At 41.2% G+C, this 16,573-nt stretch overlaps 1 protein-coding gene across 10 annotated transcripts in view; it reads right to left on the bottom strand.

Moving 5' to 3' along the window:
- Positions 1-8,291: 8,291 nt before the first annotated feature.
- The window catches only part of LOC133459699 (pleckstrin homology-like domain family B member 1), a 47,943-nt gene continuing 39,661 nt past the window's right edge, over positions 8,292-16,573 (bottom strand). For all 10 annotated transcript variants that reach the window (XM_061739895.1, XM_061739897.1, XM_061739899.1 and 7 more), the window contains 3 exons: positions 15,639-15,858; positions 10,179-10,264; positions 8,292-9,671 (listed from right to left, as the gene is read on the bottom strand). In XM_061739895.1, the coding sequence (XP_061595879.1) occupies positions 9,531-9,671; positions 10,179-10,264; positions 15,639-15,858 (447 nt within the window). In that variant the 3' untranslated portion in view covers positions 8,292-9,530. The remainder of the gene's footprint in view (positions 9,672-10,178; positions 10,265-15,638; positions 15,859-16,573) is intronic.

A 16,573-nucleotide genomic window follows, 5' to 3' on the forward strand; every position in this document is an offset into this window, starting at 1 on the left:
GTAAACCACTTTTTTACTTTGAGTTCTGTTTTACTTATGACACATTTCCCTTTTATTGTATTAATACATTATTCAACAACTGTTTACTGTTTGCTGATAGACGTAGAAGGAAATGACAGTAAGGGATCAAATAAGGAAAGATAAACTATTCACAAAAGCTTGTTAACTGTTTTCCTTATACATTATGTAATTGACAATTTCTCATTGCTAATTTATCAATTGGCTAAATTAATTAAAAACTGGCAGCCTATATCAATAATAATTATGTCAGTAATAAAGCTTTGTCTTTCCCCTTTCATCAAATCCTGATACTGAGTAAGTGTACTGTTCTCCTGTTGCTATAGCGATAGCGGACACTGCCCCCTATTTTAGACTTGTTTTTCGGCTGCTGTTGCCATGGGATTTGCATCTCTCTCTCTCCTCCTTACCCAGTGTTTTTCTTTCAGCTCACCTCTGTAGCGCCACCCCTCCCAGTTCAACCATCCTCCATCTCATTTGCTGAGTTGCATGTCTGTGACTTTATCGCTTTGCCAGATTTGTTTACAGTTCTGCCGGATTTAAATGTTGATGGGCCTGTAATAGATTTGTCCACTGAGACGCAGGTCGTTGGATTTAGGGAGCTTCACAGCACCTTAACTTGAACTGATGCCATGTAATGACACTATCCTGACAGAGAAGCCAAGACAACAGAAACGCTCTAACTGTAAATTATATTCAATTTAATTAAATGTCCCCACACGCTCCATCTGTTGAATTCTGACCACACATAAGGGCAGTCCTGTTATGGGAAAGCAATTCAGCAAAATTGTTGAGGGTTGTAGCTACCATATGAGCTTTGAGAGATTTGTAGGAAGGGAGCCTGATGCAATCTAGATAAATGTGGTCGTAATGGAGACCAGTTTGAGGTAGTAGTAGCTGGTGATGTTGGCAGGTCTCGCAGGAAATCGCTGACTGCTCTCTCCGTCTGTATTAATTGGCCCACTGAGGGCTTCCTGTTTGTGTGACATGAGAGAAATCCAAGGTGCTGCTCGTGACAGTACATCACTTTCCATTTTGTCTCCACTTTTGAGTACAACGATCTTTTGTCGTTGCTCAACAAGAGATGTGTAAATCACAAGAGAAAGCATGTTAATGTCTGCTGCGTACATGCGATGGTCCAGTAGGCTCAGCGGCTCAGTAACAGGATTACAGGCATTTTACAAGTTTTTAAGAATATACAATCACATTTGACAAGCCAATTTAGACCATGTAAACAATTTTGAATCAGACCAGACTAGTTTTGACAGATTTGAAAAAAAAAAAGATTTTCTTTTCAAACAAAACAACTGTCAATCAATTCCCAAATTCATTCAACGCTGTGCATGAGCGGAGAAGTTAGAAAAGTCAGTACTGCATGCCAAGTGCATGTATGGCACGTTAGTGGGGGTTACACCATCATTTCATCATCATCTCTCTCAGAATTTATTGTCCTCAACTTTTGCCCCTCTTTTGAACATACGAAGAAAACATGGAGTTCAGTTACCACTTGTGAATGGAAGCCTCTCGGAGGGGATTTGGGAATCTTTCTGCTCGGGTTCAGCCCAGCGTTTGCTTACGCGTTTGTTGGTTTGGCATGAAAACAGGTAATCAAATCACAAAAAAGGTGAAGAGCGTTTTCACTCGTGGCTGTTTCAACTCATTCGGCCGTGACAGATCAGAGCCAGTTACAAGCTTTTTATGTACCATCCCTCAAGGACTTCATGGTAAATTATAGTTTCTTTTCTTTGTTTGTTTCTTTTTTTTTTATGTAAAGGACTGTAGTTTCTTTTTTTGTCTTTTGTATGAATGAAACAGCTGTGATACACAAAGCCCGCTGAGATAAAATAAAAGCAAACAGTAGAAAGTGACTTGAATATTAGCTGCTTGAAATATTTCCACATACAGCTCTAAATAAACAAAAACATGGTAAAGGTTAACAAGTTGCAGATGAAGTGAAAGTGAACAAGGACACAACTAAGGCTACAGCTGTAATGTTCGTGCATCACTTCTCCTCGTCAGAACTTTGACTCTTTAAGCAAACAGGTCCCAGAAGGCTGCTCTGTGTTATTTACAGCAGTCACACTGTCATACTAGTCTGCGAACCCTCCACCCCCCCGAGGCTCAACGTCTATCACCTCTGAGCTTTACACAAGCAATACTCTTTCAGACTATATGTTTCCTGCTCATTGCAATCTCTTACACAGACGCTAAGCGAAGATCCTTTCCCTCATGGAGATGAACACCACTTGTGATTTTATTTTCTTCCGCCTTGAAACTTTACAACAACATTAAGAGGGAAATCTAGTTTAGCACATGGTTCTCTCTTTATTTGTGTGTGACTCAGGAATCCCCCTGTAAGACACCCCCCCCCCCCCCCCCCCCCCCCCAAAAAAAAAAAAACAAATGTAAAGAATTGGCCAGTTTCAACTCTCATGTGTTTCCCTGCCATCATTTATTTGCTTTTAAATTCAACCCGTGGGTGTAAGTTGCCAAATGTATTGCAGAACATGCTTATTTATTTCAGCTGATTAGAGGATGTACATCTTCCCGGCATCGATTGTTTTGACGTGTTGCTTATTTTTCATTTGTGAGGTAAATGTCACGACGCTGCTCCCCACTAAAACATTGGTCATACTTACATCACTGACACAACACTGCACCTTTTAAATAAAGCTTTAGTGCTATAGAGTGTCTGTTAATGTATGTGACTGGTTTTTAATCATAAAGGGTTTAGTTTCATATTCCCTACTTTTCAAAACCTATAGATTTGATCCTATAGATTTGAAAAGTAATGCATTGATTAGATTAGATTATCATCATTAATATTAGCCTGGATGGCTAAACACATCCACTTGACAAAATGTCTTGGTTGAAACGAGCCTGGTACCTTTTCAGCACTCTCAGCAGCATGGAGGTGGGCCAACCACCTAACTTCTTTGTTCCTCTAAAATAGAAAACAACAGTTCATCTGTTCTACACTTGTCAACGTGTTAATGTTTTTTGGTCTGATATTCATAGTTGGTTATCGCTTAAAATCTCTAAAATTCCTTATGTCACAGCTAAGGATGTTCTTTATTTCATGGACAATTTGGACTCTGATATTTCTGATGTCATTAATCTTGTGATCATTTTGAGTAAATACTTTATTCATACTTGTAAATGGAAAAATACCTCTTCATTGTTTACTGTCTTTCTAAACTACTTTGTCGTATATTTCAAATCACCTAAATATATCTCTAATACCAATAAGTTCAAGTTCAAGTTCATTTTTAAAGCACTTTTAAAAACAACAACAGGACAACGTAAAACATAACACACGTAAATGAAATACAACAATCATGGCGAGTTAAAAGCTAGTGAGTAAAAATGAGAATAAGAAAACTGCCATGATTTATCAAAACATTGCTAAGTCCTTGCTGTTTTAAATATGATGCCTAGCCTTTGCCATATTGTTTTTGTCAGTTTCTTTATTTCATTTTTGTATTATTATTACTATTATCTACAAAAGATTCATGGTCTGTTCTGAAAACTGTAAATTTGTCAAACTTACCTCCCTGACTTGTTTCGTACACAATACATGGCTTTTCTAATAAACCTACCTAACTACCTAACTTGAGGCTCATTTGGAACCAAGATTCGCTGCAGTTCCTCGACTGACCACTAGAATCAGGCTGCAAAAGCAGGTCAATATCCATCCACTTCCATGTTAAAATGTCCAACTTTAGAGCAGAAATAAACATATTAACAGCCTGGTTTGAAAAAAATCCTTTCGGTCAGGGGTAAAATTTCTCTGTGCCACATAAATGTAATTCTAATATGATTGATTGACAGTCGGCTCGGCCAATGGCTAGCCGTTAACACTTCCTCATCATCATGCTACCATGCTTGTATGAATCCAGCGTAGGCTAAACACAACAGTCACTTTTGATTTCATCCTCAAGTCAACATGTTTAACGGTTTGTTCAGCTGTAAATGCAGATATTTCGGTGGGGAGCCGCTGAAGGAGCTGGTATCCAAAGCTAACTTTGATTGACACACGGTGGGCGTGTCCCAACATGGCTGCGAACGGGCTTCCAAACCACTCTTCACAAACTAACGGGGTCACGTGACCTCATGCTTCATTCATCATTTTTTTTACTGTCTTTGCTCAAACTATGCAGCAGCACCCATAGTTTGAGCATAGTTTGTTTGTCAACACCACATACCGCACTTGTCTGTACAACTTCGTACCAGTTCTGTCACGGTTTGATTTCAGTTCCTGTTTTATTTTGAAACCTGTGTCTGTGTTTCAGTTCTGTATTGACTTCCCTGGTTCCCATCTGCCCTGATTGTCCACGCCTGTGTCTCGTCAACCCTTCTGTGTATATCTTATCTTGTTTGTTTTATTTTTTCATGTTCTGGTTTTTCGCTGTCCTGCTCAACAGCGCTTTAGGTTTTGTTTAATTTAATAAAACATGTTTTTTGGAACTCCTGGTCTCCTGCATCCGGGTCATATCAACATCACTCGTGAGAATTTGAGTCAAAGGCGGACTAGTTTTATGTTCTTCTGAAACCCGCCATGTGACCTAAACCATTTTTCAACACACATGAAACAAATAAGGCTCAGAACAACTGGAAATAATTAAGTAAGTTTTGCAGCTATGTCAGCTTATGGAGGTTTCCACAGCAATGAATGGAGCTCTGGATGTACGAGTGCACACAAGCAAGAGGAAATAACCTATAACTTTTTGTCTGGGAGGAAAACATTCATGATGGCCGGCCGAGCTTTGTTAACTGTCTATTTCAAAAGGTTGTATAGACAGGAGCTGGGCACCAGTGAAATCCGTGCTGTGAATTCACACAGTCTTAGATCCAAAAGTTCAGCAATACCAATGCAACGCTCGTTACGCAGCTGCCGTAAAGCCAGCTTACACGAGATCCAGAAGATACCAGCCCAGGATAAACCGAAGTCTGGGGTCCACCACCCCCAGACACGACCCCCGGTGGGCCGGGCGGCGATGCCTCCGGCACAGAGCAGCGGGGGGCAGGACGCAGCAGGTACGGCGGGAAGGAAGAGCTAATCTAGCAGATGGAGCCGTGTGCAGGTACATCTGTGCTGAGTAAAGGTGGGAAATAATGGAGCAGTTTTCTCTGATCCATTATTATAGTTAACGGAAACTAACACTAAACAGTCCTGTAAGTTAAATAGGAATAAAAACTAAAGGTTTTTATAAAACTAAAATGAAGAATGCAGAACTAAATGAAACAAAATACAATCAAAGGTCAAATTAACCTATTTTAATTTAATTTCGTGCCTTTTTTTTTTTAAATTTGGGGCTTCATCTTTCTAATTACTCAATTCTTTTCTAATTCTAATAATTTAAAAGGAAGAATAGAAGATTTTTGCTCTGTATGGCACTCTTGATTATTTCATCCTGGATTGTTTTGTTTATCTGTAAGTCAATACCTCTAAAACTAACCCATTTTTCAAAACAAAAACTACTGATGTGTTTGTTTAACTAATTAAAACCAAACTCAAATAATCAAATTACCGTATTTTCTGGACTATAAGCCGCACCTGTATATAAGCTGCATCCGCTCTATTTAAAAAAAAAGATATGCAAGCCGCAGATATTTATGTTGTTAGATTAGACATTTACTACATGTACAGAACCATTTTGAACTGTAAATGATGTACATGTTTGTACCTAAATAGATCCTTTCCTAACAGTGTCTTTTAACACGGCAGCAACTTTGCTGATTAAAACGGGACAGAACCAAGAGAAAATAACCGCTATTTATTTATCTATTTATCTGTTTGAAATCTGCTTCTACTTACTTCTATCTGCTAAAGAACAAGTAGTGTATTCTTCTTTGCATTTATTTTGTCTTAGTTTTTATTCTAATTCCGGTTAGAGCGCCCGAGTGGTGGAAGAAAAATCCACAGAATAGCCGCACCTTTGTATAAGCTGCATGGTTCAAAACCTATGAAAAAAGTAGCGGCTTATAGTCCAGAAAATACGGTAACTGAAAAATAAAAACCCACTAAAGTTGTGCTCCGATCCAGGTCTTTGGGACCGTTTGACCTGTATGTTTTAGATGTTTAGAAGCATCACTATCAGCATGTCATCAAAATCATCACAACTCTGTTAACATCTAGAACGTGCAGAGCGGTGGATCCTGAAGACCTGCGCTGATGGACACCGTCACTGTCCTATAGTCCAAGGTAGGAGATGATGATACAGGAGGAAGGAGAGAAGATCCTCTGGAAGTTCCAGATCGAGACTGAGACACACGGTGAACCAGCCAAGTGCTGAAAGACTCAGTAAGAAGGCCGGGAGACGTGTCATAGTCTCACGTGACTCCGAACTTGAGAAGAAACACATTAAATGTAAAAAAGGCTGAATGCAGGAGACAACAGTGGTGTCCGTGGTAACTGGAGCACTAGTGATGGGTGGATGGATGGATGGATGGATGGGTGGGTGGGTGGATGCATAATGGATGTAAGCAGTAAACATACATTATTGTTATTAAACCCAACAACTAATCCTGCTTTGATAAAATTACATTTAACAACTTGACAAATAAAATCTAAGTACATTAATCGTGTGAAATCGGACCGTCAATAAACAATAAATACAGAAAACACCAGAAAAAAAATCTCACTGGAGTGCGATCATGTCTTTGTTGGCCACTTTCAGTCAACACCGACGCCCTCTGGATGTTTTTCACATGCTATTGTTGTGGTTGCAATGAAATCTAGTTTTAATGATTGTGTGTGTGTGTGTGTGTGTGTGTGTGTGTGTGTGTGTGTGTGTGTGTGTGTGTGTGTGTGTGTGTTGTTTTGAATTAATGACAGGAACTTCACGTTCCCTCCACAGAAATTGAGGATGAGTTGTTCAAAGCGGTAAACATTAGGAGCGTAGTTCTTGCTGCTGTATCAGACGCATTTAGTCAGAGATGCTTTCATCTGCGGTGTGTGTGTGAGTGTGTGTGTGTGTGTGTGTGTGTGTGTGTGTGGATGGGGGAGCATGTTCGGGGATGTGCAAAAGATTGTTTTCCTTTAATCTCTGAAATTAGTCTGAACTCACGTGCGGATGTGAGAACTTATACATTACAAGCCGTTGCTCTGAAATACCGGGTTAGACGTGGGAGAAGACGTTTTGACAGTTAACTCTATGAACCTTCCCTCTGAGCCAAAGATGTCTCCATTTCATCAGTCCAGTGTGTGTGTATGTGTGTGTGTGTGTGTGTTCAGATAGGGCTAATATCTCCCATTAATGGAGATAAACTCATGTGAGACGTCGACTAATTCGCAGCTTGACTCTCTTATTTGTGAAGGCCCGGTGTGTGTGTGTGTGTGTGTGTGTGTGTGTGTGTGTGTTGTGTGTGTGTGTGTGTGTGCGTGTGTGTGTAAGTGAGAGATCACCCTTGGCTCATTAAAATTTTACCAACAGCCAGGCTGGGTGTCACTCACGTTCATCACCACGGTAATGAGCTCGCCCGCCCCTCTCCCAGGCTGTTTATCATGCAGCCGGGAGCAGCGGCGGCCGAACGCCGTGATGAGTGAAAATCTCTCCCAAGGTCAGAGAGATGTAAACAAGCCCCGGGCCGCCGGCAGCGTCTTTGTGGAGGAAACTTCACCTGGAGTTTCGGGGAGGACGGATCCTCGTCTCCGTCATTAAAGCTAAACACAGTCTCCAACTCCAACTCAGGGAATTAAGGATGAATCTAAGTGGTTCCCATCAGTGGGGAGTTTCCCTGATCACCTGCACACCTGCTAAATATCCCCCTCATCGCCGCTCCGGTCACACATCATCCTCATCATCACGCTGCACTGATCCGATTTGAAACAAGGGCACGAGGAGATAAGAACTATTTTATGAAAACTGTGTGGCTTCAAATTTCTCGATGTTGAATCATGCATGTTAAGTTGCATGTAATTTCATGTTTCTTTAGTGCAAATGAGTTATATAATTAATCACGCCGGCCCAGAAACACAAATGTCGGTGCGGTTTCTGGACCAAACCCGTGTCGACAATCGAGACTAATGAGACCATTACCATATTAGACTACCTGACTGCTCTTATGTAAACACACTCTTTAAGGGGGGGGGGTTTCGACGGGAACACCTTTGTGAAAGCCCGCAGCTCATCAGGGCTCGGGAGATTATTTGAATAAAGCTGGGAAGTAACAACGTGTTTGTGAGATGCACTAATTAAGGAGGCGAGGAAGAGCTTTGTTCAGTTTAGCCCATTTGTCACCAAGAAAACAAACAAACCAGCAGGTGCAGCTTATATTTTCCTTTATTAGATTTACATAGTGGTTTGAGAATATAATTATTTCACTATAAGTCGTCATTTTTTTTCTGAAACGCTAAGAAGATCTTATTTGACATATTTATGAAAAGTACAAACACTGTTTTTTTTTTTCTTATTTAACTGAATGAAAAGCTCTTGGAACGATATATAAAACTGTATTAAAAGGAACATGTTTAGAGATAAAACAAGCGTAGTTCTGTTAGACGGTCGGCAGCGTGGGGCTTCGTGAGGGATTTCTGATCGGTGACGGAGAACATTTGGGGCTTCGTTAGAATAAAACAGTTCTTTAAACCTGTGACTAAACTCCACCTAAGTGATGCTGCTCCGATAGAACTAATTAGAGGTTACATTTTTTTAGATAAAAGCAGAAATCAGATGCCATCAGCATCTACTGAAGGAAGGAGATGGCTGTAAGGTCCTTTCTGGACACGTGAACGAGTTTAAACGACTTTTGTCTATAAGACAGTCACTGAAGGGGAATTAAGTCTTTTCAGAGGCTTGAAACAGCCAATTATTTGCCCCCAATCACTATAGCTGCAAAAACTTTGAGTGTTTTGTGTTCTGCAAAGACTGAAAACTGCTTTGTTTCCACAGTTTTGGTCCCAGAATGTCCACTCTTGACTACCTGCTAACAGAGCAGGGGATGTTTTAACTCTGTCACAAAGCACCAGATCATGTTTAAATCCGTATTTTAGTATGATTCCTTATCATTTTTTTTCTTTCGTCTTTGGAAATGTTGAATTATTATTATTTTTTTCCATCTGAAAAAGTTAAAAGTCGGAGAAAAAGTAGAAATGTATCAAAAAGGTACGCGTGAGAGCGCCGTGTGCAGAAATCAGCGCTGTAAATGTCGAGCTCGGTGAAAGTAAACGCTCCTCCTGAAATCTGAACCATCATATTACAATGATACATTTTGGTAAGAGAGTATTATTGATGTGGCGGAGCGCTGGCTTCCATCATCCTCCGACAGGCTGCCGTCTTCCTTCCTTTCAAACTCACAGCCGGACAATAAATACAACCTAAAATCTCGTTAAAATGCACCCTTGTGGTGGCTGAGCCTCATTAGCTCGAGGGCGCAGCTCCCGAGACCCTTCATCCCTTCAGATGTCCGTCTTTCGCACGCCGCCGGTTTCAGCCGGGTCGCAGGTGTGTGTGTGTGTGCGTGTGCGTGCCCCTCCTCCGTCCCCCTCCGATCTTTCACCCGGAGGTCTCTCAGCTCATGAACTGCGTGTAGCCCTCTGCACCCGTCACGATCACGTCCATCCAGATCCTCATGGCCTCCGCCGACGGGGCCACCATGAAGTACAGCCGGTCGTGAGTCTTCACGCAGAAGGTCAAAGATGGATTCGGGCTCTGCAGGATCACAGGAGGAGGCGGAAAACTTTACTTCTCACATAAATGAAACCTGAACGCTGTTGCTTCGTCCTCCTGAGGAGTTTGATCAAACATCTGACTATAAAAGTAGAGAATTATAACATAACTGAGGCCTGTAAGTTTAAGTATAATTTATTTTTAGACAATCACTTCCACGGAACAATTATTTAAAAAAAAAATGAATGTAATTTTGATTTAATGCTGACATTTTTTTGACATTTCAGAATAAATTGTGATCATAGAAATAAACATAACATTTCAAGAGACTCAACATACTCTCTTAAATAAAATATATTTGTTTCTGTTAAATTAATTTCCATAAAAACCTTCTCTTCAAAAGTCCCCAGAAATCCAACCAACCTAAATAAAGCGCGTTGTGGAGTCGCCCGGCTCTGCTTCGCCCCGCCCGGCCGAGACACGGGCGCAGAAAATGTCCAAATGCTCAATAAAGTGCTGAAGTGTAGTGGAAGGAAAAGGAGCGTTTACCTTGGCGGCGCTGCGAAGGTGGTCGTAATAAACCTCCTCAATGGCCTGAAAGTAAATGAGCCCTTTCAGCTTGGTCTCGTGCTTGTCTGAAGAGGAAAAGGAAATAAATATATTAGAGAAAACGTTAGATCTTGTGGTACTGATGCAAGACCTCTGCCAGTTCGAGCAGCAGACGCGCTGGAAACCGGCGAGTGATGAGGGAAGACGCGACAATAATAAGTATAATAATAATAATATTAATAAGTGGAGAACAAAAGATATCTTATTACAAAACACTTGTCATTTACTGAATGACAAGTAACAAAAACTTTTTTTTTTTGCTGCCTCTTGGCCAAGACTCCCTTGAAAAAGAGGTTTTTAATCTCAATGGGACATCCCTGGTTAAATAAGAAAAAAAAAAAGATTAGTGTTTGTGTCCTTAATCGGGAAAGAAAACAAATGGAGACTGATAAAAAAGTAAATGTTGGTTAATAATGAGGGAAAAAAGAAAAATAGAGGAGGGAATGGATGAAGAAAGAGAATTAATTAAAATGAACCTCATCTTACGACAATGGACATATTCATTCGATCCGTAAACTTCATCCTCATCAGATCATCATCCGTTTTACTTTAAACTGCTGTTTATCCAGTTATTTATTTTGTTGCACGTTCAAATTTTATCATTTTTCCATGTTTCAGAATTAAAAGCTAAATGTGAAATCTTCTTGTCGTGTGATTTTGACCCTAAATTTTCCTTTCAGAGAACTTTAGTTAAGAAAATCTGATAAATGTGATTAAATTGGACTTTTTCAATCATCTATTTGTGCGATTTTTCCTTTTTTTATTTATTGGACAGAAAGTTTTTTAAAAAAAGGAAGGGAAAAGAGAGGAAAACAGGAAAATATGTATGAAGTATTTTTCCCAGCGACATGCAGTCCATGAATAGGTATGAGCAGCACCGTATCAGAGTAAAAGTTAATTAAATGTGCAAGTCTATTTCCAGCTATGCCTCAAGTCTCAACTGTCCTATTAATATGACTTGTTTTCTTCAGTTGTTTCTCTCTTTCTGGATTGTCTGCACTTCTTCTCTTTTTTCCTTTCGGAGCCTTTTCGCTGCTGGCAAGGTTGACACTTTTTTTTTTTTGTGCAAATCTTAAAAAGAAACCGCCCTTTTGAATATCACATTTGATCTTTCGTGTTCAAAAAAAAAAAAGAAAGAAAGCAAAGGGCTGGAAGCGGGTTGGACCTGGCGTCCAGCCTCTGTTCTCTGCTCCGTCCCTGCACGCTGAAAAGTTTGCTGGTCGTATTTCAGCGCCACCTCAGGACGGAGCTGGCTGGATGCTGAGCTGATGGGTTTCTACGGTTCGGGGCTCAACTATGAGGCGTTTCAGGGTGGAGGAGGATGTCAGACACGTCTTCACATGAAAAGTCTGTCTGGACTCGAGTCTTGCTCAAATAAACACTGGTCTTTTCTTTAAGTCTCCTCCACGCGAGGCGCAGCGCCCAGCGGAGAAACAAACACCCACCAACAATTAAAAGCAATCTTCTGAAACGCGTCTCACACTTTTTTTTTCTCCTGCTTTCCCTTTTTCCATTAGTCAAATCTGCTTAGTAATGAGATAAATGTTTTTGAAATGTGAGTTTCGTTTTATTAGTCACGAACAAGCCAGGAGCTAGCCTCCTCCCCAAGAAAAACACATCTCCAGAAAGTATTGCATCTTATTTCATCACCGTCATCACCATCATCTTCGTCAGGAGTGAGGGGGTGAAAAGGCTAGGCGAGTGAGTGGAGAGGGGAGCGAACGAGAGCAGGGGTGTCAGGATTGAAAATATTGTTGGATTCCGTTTTTTGAACTTGATTGTAAAATAATATGTTTCAAAAACAAGCTTGTGAATTATTCAGAAGATTGTTTTCCTTTCAGATACAGAGAGACGTGATTAACGAAGCAGCGATCGTGCTCAGAAACCGGGAGCGAAGCTCCACTTCTGGACCGTTCGCCCGGCTTCCAGTCGGGTGGTCGACAGGTCGGGAATTAAATTGGGTTTTTAGTGAAAAAAGTGCAGAATCTGATCCAGATTCGGCTCTCCGACACTGGTTAGATCACTTTAACTGACTTTAACTGGAAACAGAGATAATCAGTGTATTTTAAGTTATTAAATCAGTCCTTTGGCGACATAAAGATGTGCTGAAGTCGGATTTAACGGGAGCTGGAGCACTGAGGCCTCAAAGGCAGCGGAAAGGGGCAACAAGGATTTTTCTTTTCAACTTGCTTCACGCTGGTAAAAGTGTTTACCGTTTCACGGAAATGTGTCAGTTAAGCTCAGCTTATTATTTTTTCATCACTTCTTTGCCATTAACAGTAAAACACATCAAAGAAAAGCTAAACTATTACTTTCTGTCACCGTCTCCTCTGGAAAGTGCCTCCGTATGTTTCCGAGGGCTTTTGGTGACGTGACGGAGCGGAGACGTCTCATCCAGCGGGTTAACTGTCCGCTGTGGCTGCTGGAAGCCGTCAGCGCCGTCGGCGCCGCCAGCGCCGCTCTGCGTATTCCCACAAACCCTTCTTGAATTTAAAAAAGGTTGGAGATTAACCAGAGAAAGGACCAATCCGGCAGGTCCGCTGAGGCCTCTGCAGCTCGGGTCCACAGGTCTGCGTAAGCCCTGCCTGATCCCGACTCTGCAGAAGCCTCTCCGGACCTGCAGGCGTCCCAGCAGCCCCGATCATGACGTCTGCACGCAGCCCGCCAGTCGCCGCCACGACCAGCTCGTCTCTTCCTTTTGTTCACATTTTCAGACTCGAGTGGGTTTTAGTGACTGTATTTCTTTACGTTTGTTCACATTTTGAGGCTTTAAAGGTTTTACAGACGGGTGAAACAGACATCAGGGTGTCACATGCCAGGACTTGAGCTGCATCAGGCCCGGGACCCCCAGCCAGAAGTCTGCAGAGGTTTCATCGGTCCCACCAGTCGTAGGGCGGGTATAGTCTCACCTGTCTCACCTGTCTCCCCCTGTCTCATCTGTCTCCCGACTGATCCCAGCGGGCTCATGGGGGTTTTAGTCTGTACTGGACTGATCCGACTGCCCTCCAAACGGGCTGCACCTGTCTAAGGGCCTGATTTACTAAAGGTTTGCGTGCGTAAAAACGTGTGCAAACTTGACATCACCCGCAAACCAAAGTGCCAGCTGATCTACTAACAGCGTGCAAAGAGGACTGCGTCTCTCAAATGAGCAAAATAGCACACGCTGTTCATTTAGTACTTTTGCCCTGATGAATAATCAATATGGGGCGTACCCGCCAGAAAGCGCTAAATACTGGGAGGGGAAAATGCAAATTGGTCCATTTACCACACGCAATGAGATTTACCAAGCCTGAAAGTAATTGCGGGGATTGTGATTGCGTCTGTATTTAATACGTTGGAAAGGAAGGTGCTAATCTGCCCAGCATTACGCACCGATGGCTGCTGGTATTGTGGCAAGGAGGCGACATCGCCAAAATCAAAGAATACGCAGAGAGAGAGTCTTTCGGATTCGGGTAAATTTGTTTGGAATGAATGAAAACCAGATAGTTGAAACATATCGACTATCTAGCGATTCCATCTTGGAGCTGTTGAATGAGTTAAGGGCTGATTTGAGGACTGGGGTGGGGATGGCTCAACTTGTGGTGAGGATTCTCCTCATGCAAAAGGAGAAATATTTTCTTTGAATGTTAAATCGAGTATTATTCAGCAAAAGGTTGCCACAGGAGGCACATTCATTTTTTTATTTGTGATAATAAATAAATCACGTGTTTTCATGGAGAAAAAAGTGTTTCTTATTGTGCGCCTGTTCTGCAGTTGGCTCTAGCGTGTCATCCCAGTTATCTGCTCCTCGCAGAAGGTGAGCTGCACCTGCTGCTCAATGCTGGTTAGAGACATCTCTTCCGCAGGCCCTCCACCTGTCTTGTTTGCCGAAGTTTTATTAAAGGCCACTTTTTCTTTAGTTCTTCGCCTTATATCTTGCCACCTTCTTTTAACCTCATCTGCCGTTCTTTTTGTGTTACCAACTACATTTATTCTATCGCAGATTTTCTCCCATATTGCGTTTCTTTTGGTAATGTTTAAATTTCTTTGCTGTAGTTCATGAATGTGTTTATTTGCCTTTTCCACTAATATCTCTAACTCCAACTCGTCAAATTTCATTTTGCGCTTGCGACTATCCTGCTTTCCATCCAGACTCTCCATGGCGCAAACCGTAAGACACGCAACACCTCATTTAAATACTGCTGTTTGCACCTGTTATCAATTGCGCAAGCATTCTTAGTTGATCACCCGCAAAACACACAACAACAGCACGTGCAAACTTTTTCAGTGCACACGCAATTTAGTACTCTTTATTTAGGATCTTAGTAAATCGGGCCCTAAGAAGTCCCCCCGTCCAGTTTTCAGACTCTACACCAGTGGCGGCTGGTCAGTAGAGGGCGCTAGGGCGCCGCCCCGTCAAATCAAGAAATAATAATAAAATAAAAAACATGTAAGATGCAAATAATTATTAAAAGAAGGTGTTATTTCAGTCTGTGGGTGACTGTCAATAGTAATTAAATGTTGTTTAAATATTTATTTGGTTCCAAAATGTTTTTTATTTTATTTTATTTACTTCCGGAAGTAAGGAGCGCCGGTCAATAATAATAATAATAATAATCACGTGACCTGAGGATCACTTTTAATTGGTTTGAATTAGATTGGTAAAGGGACGCAGTCGTGTTCGTCCCAGAAACTCAGTTATCAGCAACGAATCTGCGATCAGCATCGTGACGTACTCGTATGTTGTTGTTTTTAATCTAATGTGATTGGACAATTCATTCCCCGTCTGGTTTAGAAAATCAAACTGAACTACAGAAAACCAGATTTTTATGTTTGCTTTAAATAGGTTAAATAACACTTGCTTTTGAAATCATATTTGTTGATCAGATATCTGAAAGAAAGGAACATTATCTTTTCAAATATAAATTCCAGACAGAACAATGGAAACGTTAATGTTTTTAATCTCTCTAATGTGTAAAAGAAACTGAACCCAAACCAGGAAGAAAATAACAGTGGAATTGTTGAAACGTTAAACCCCTACTTTATGTTCAGTTTTCTTTTTCCACTGCAGCAGAACTGAACTGATCTTATGACCTAACTTATGACCAATAAGCCATTGTTGGATGGTTACATTTTTAAAAATTAAAGGACCAAAATATTATTTTCTACCTTTCTTTTTTCCCCATTGTACCAAGCTTGTACCTAACCGTGACTTCTGCGTACCGTTACGCCCCGTTGTATGCCAAGGTACATTGTGCCCCCCCCCAAAAAACTCTACAGTTTTTTTTTTGTTGTATTTTTAACGCAGTGCGACATCTAGTTGTACCAGCAGCCGAGTCAGTGGGGCCATAATGATTTAAATGTATACATTTATACAATTTTAACCTCATTTCAACAACTATTCACCATCGCCCCCCTCACCAGCGTAGTAGCAGAAGTTCCTCTTGAGGCGGTCAAAGACGAACCAGCGCTTCTTCCAGGACTTGATCTTGCCGCCCATCTTCACCAGGTGACCTTTGCACATCTTCTCGGTGAGGATGACGAAGGGGCAGGTGTCCACGCAGTGGCCCGACGACTCCACGTGGGCGCGCAGGTCGAACTCCTCCTTGCGGTTCGGCAGGTAGCGCGTCATTGGACGGGCCTGGGAGAAAAAAACCACAACCTTTTAAATAAAGTTGCTTTCGTTAACGAAAATTATGACTAAATATCGTCGTCAACGAACCTTATCACCTGAGGAAAACGAAACGCAACGGAAATGCTGGTCATGTGACGATAACGATAATTAAATATATAATGCAATATCGTAGAGGAATAAAAATGAGACTAAAATGTAGATTACAAAATAAAAACTTGTTGACCAAAACTTTTTTAGCATTGTCTTACAGTTGATATTTATTTTTTTATTTTTTTCTCAAAAGAGCGGTCCTCTTGTCTCAAAATGTAAGAAACATCATTATTCATATTGTTATGCAATGATGTATCTCAAATAAACTTGAAACTTGAAACTTGAAAACGAGAGGAAATGTTCTAACAATCTTTGTTAGAACATTTCCTTAATTTCTTTAATGTCCATGTTTTCAGTAGTTTCCTCTGGTTTAGTTCTGCTGGGTGACGTTAGTCCTCAATCCCAGTCGCTGCAGCGGGGAATCAGATCCAGAAGATGCAGCTGCAGAGTTAGAGGCTGATGCCGTTAACGCAGAGCTCTAGGTTCACGTACATTAAAAACTAAGTTACATAGAGAAACGCAGGGATCTGCTCTGGGGCTGGAGAAGAAGAAGAGACCGTCTTTGGATACACTTTCATACATAGACGTGGAAAAGAAAACCCAATGTGTCGTTGAAATAGAAAAAGATATG

The sequence above is a fragment of the Cololabis saira genome, chromosome 14, assembly GCF_033807715.1.
Source record: "Cololabis saira isolate AMF1-May2022 chromosome 14, fColSai1.1, whole genome shotgun sequence".
Classification (NCBI taxonomy): domain Eukaryota; kingdom Metazoa; phylum Chordata; class Actinopteri; order Beloniformes; family Belonidae; genus Cololabis; species Cololabis saira.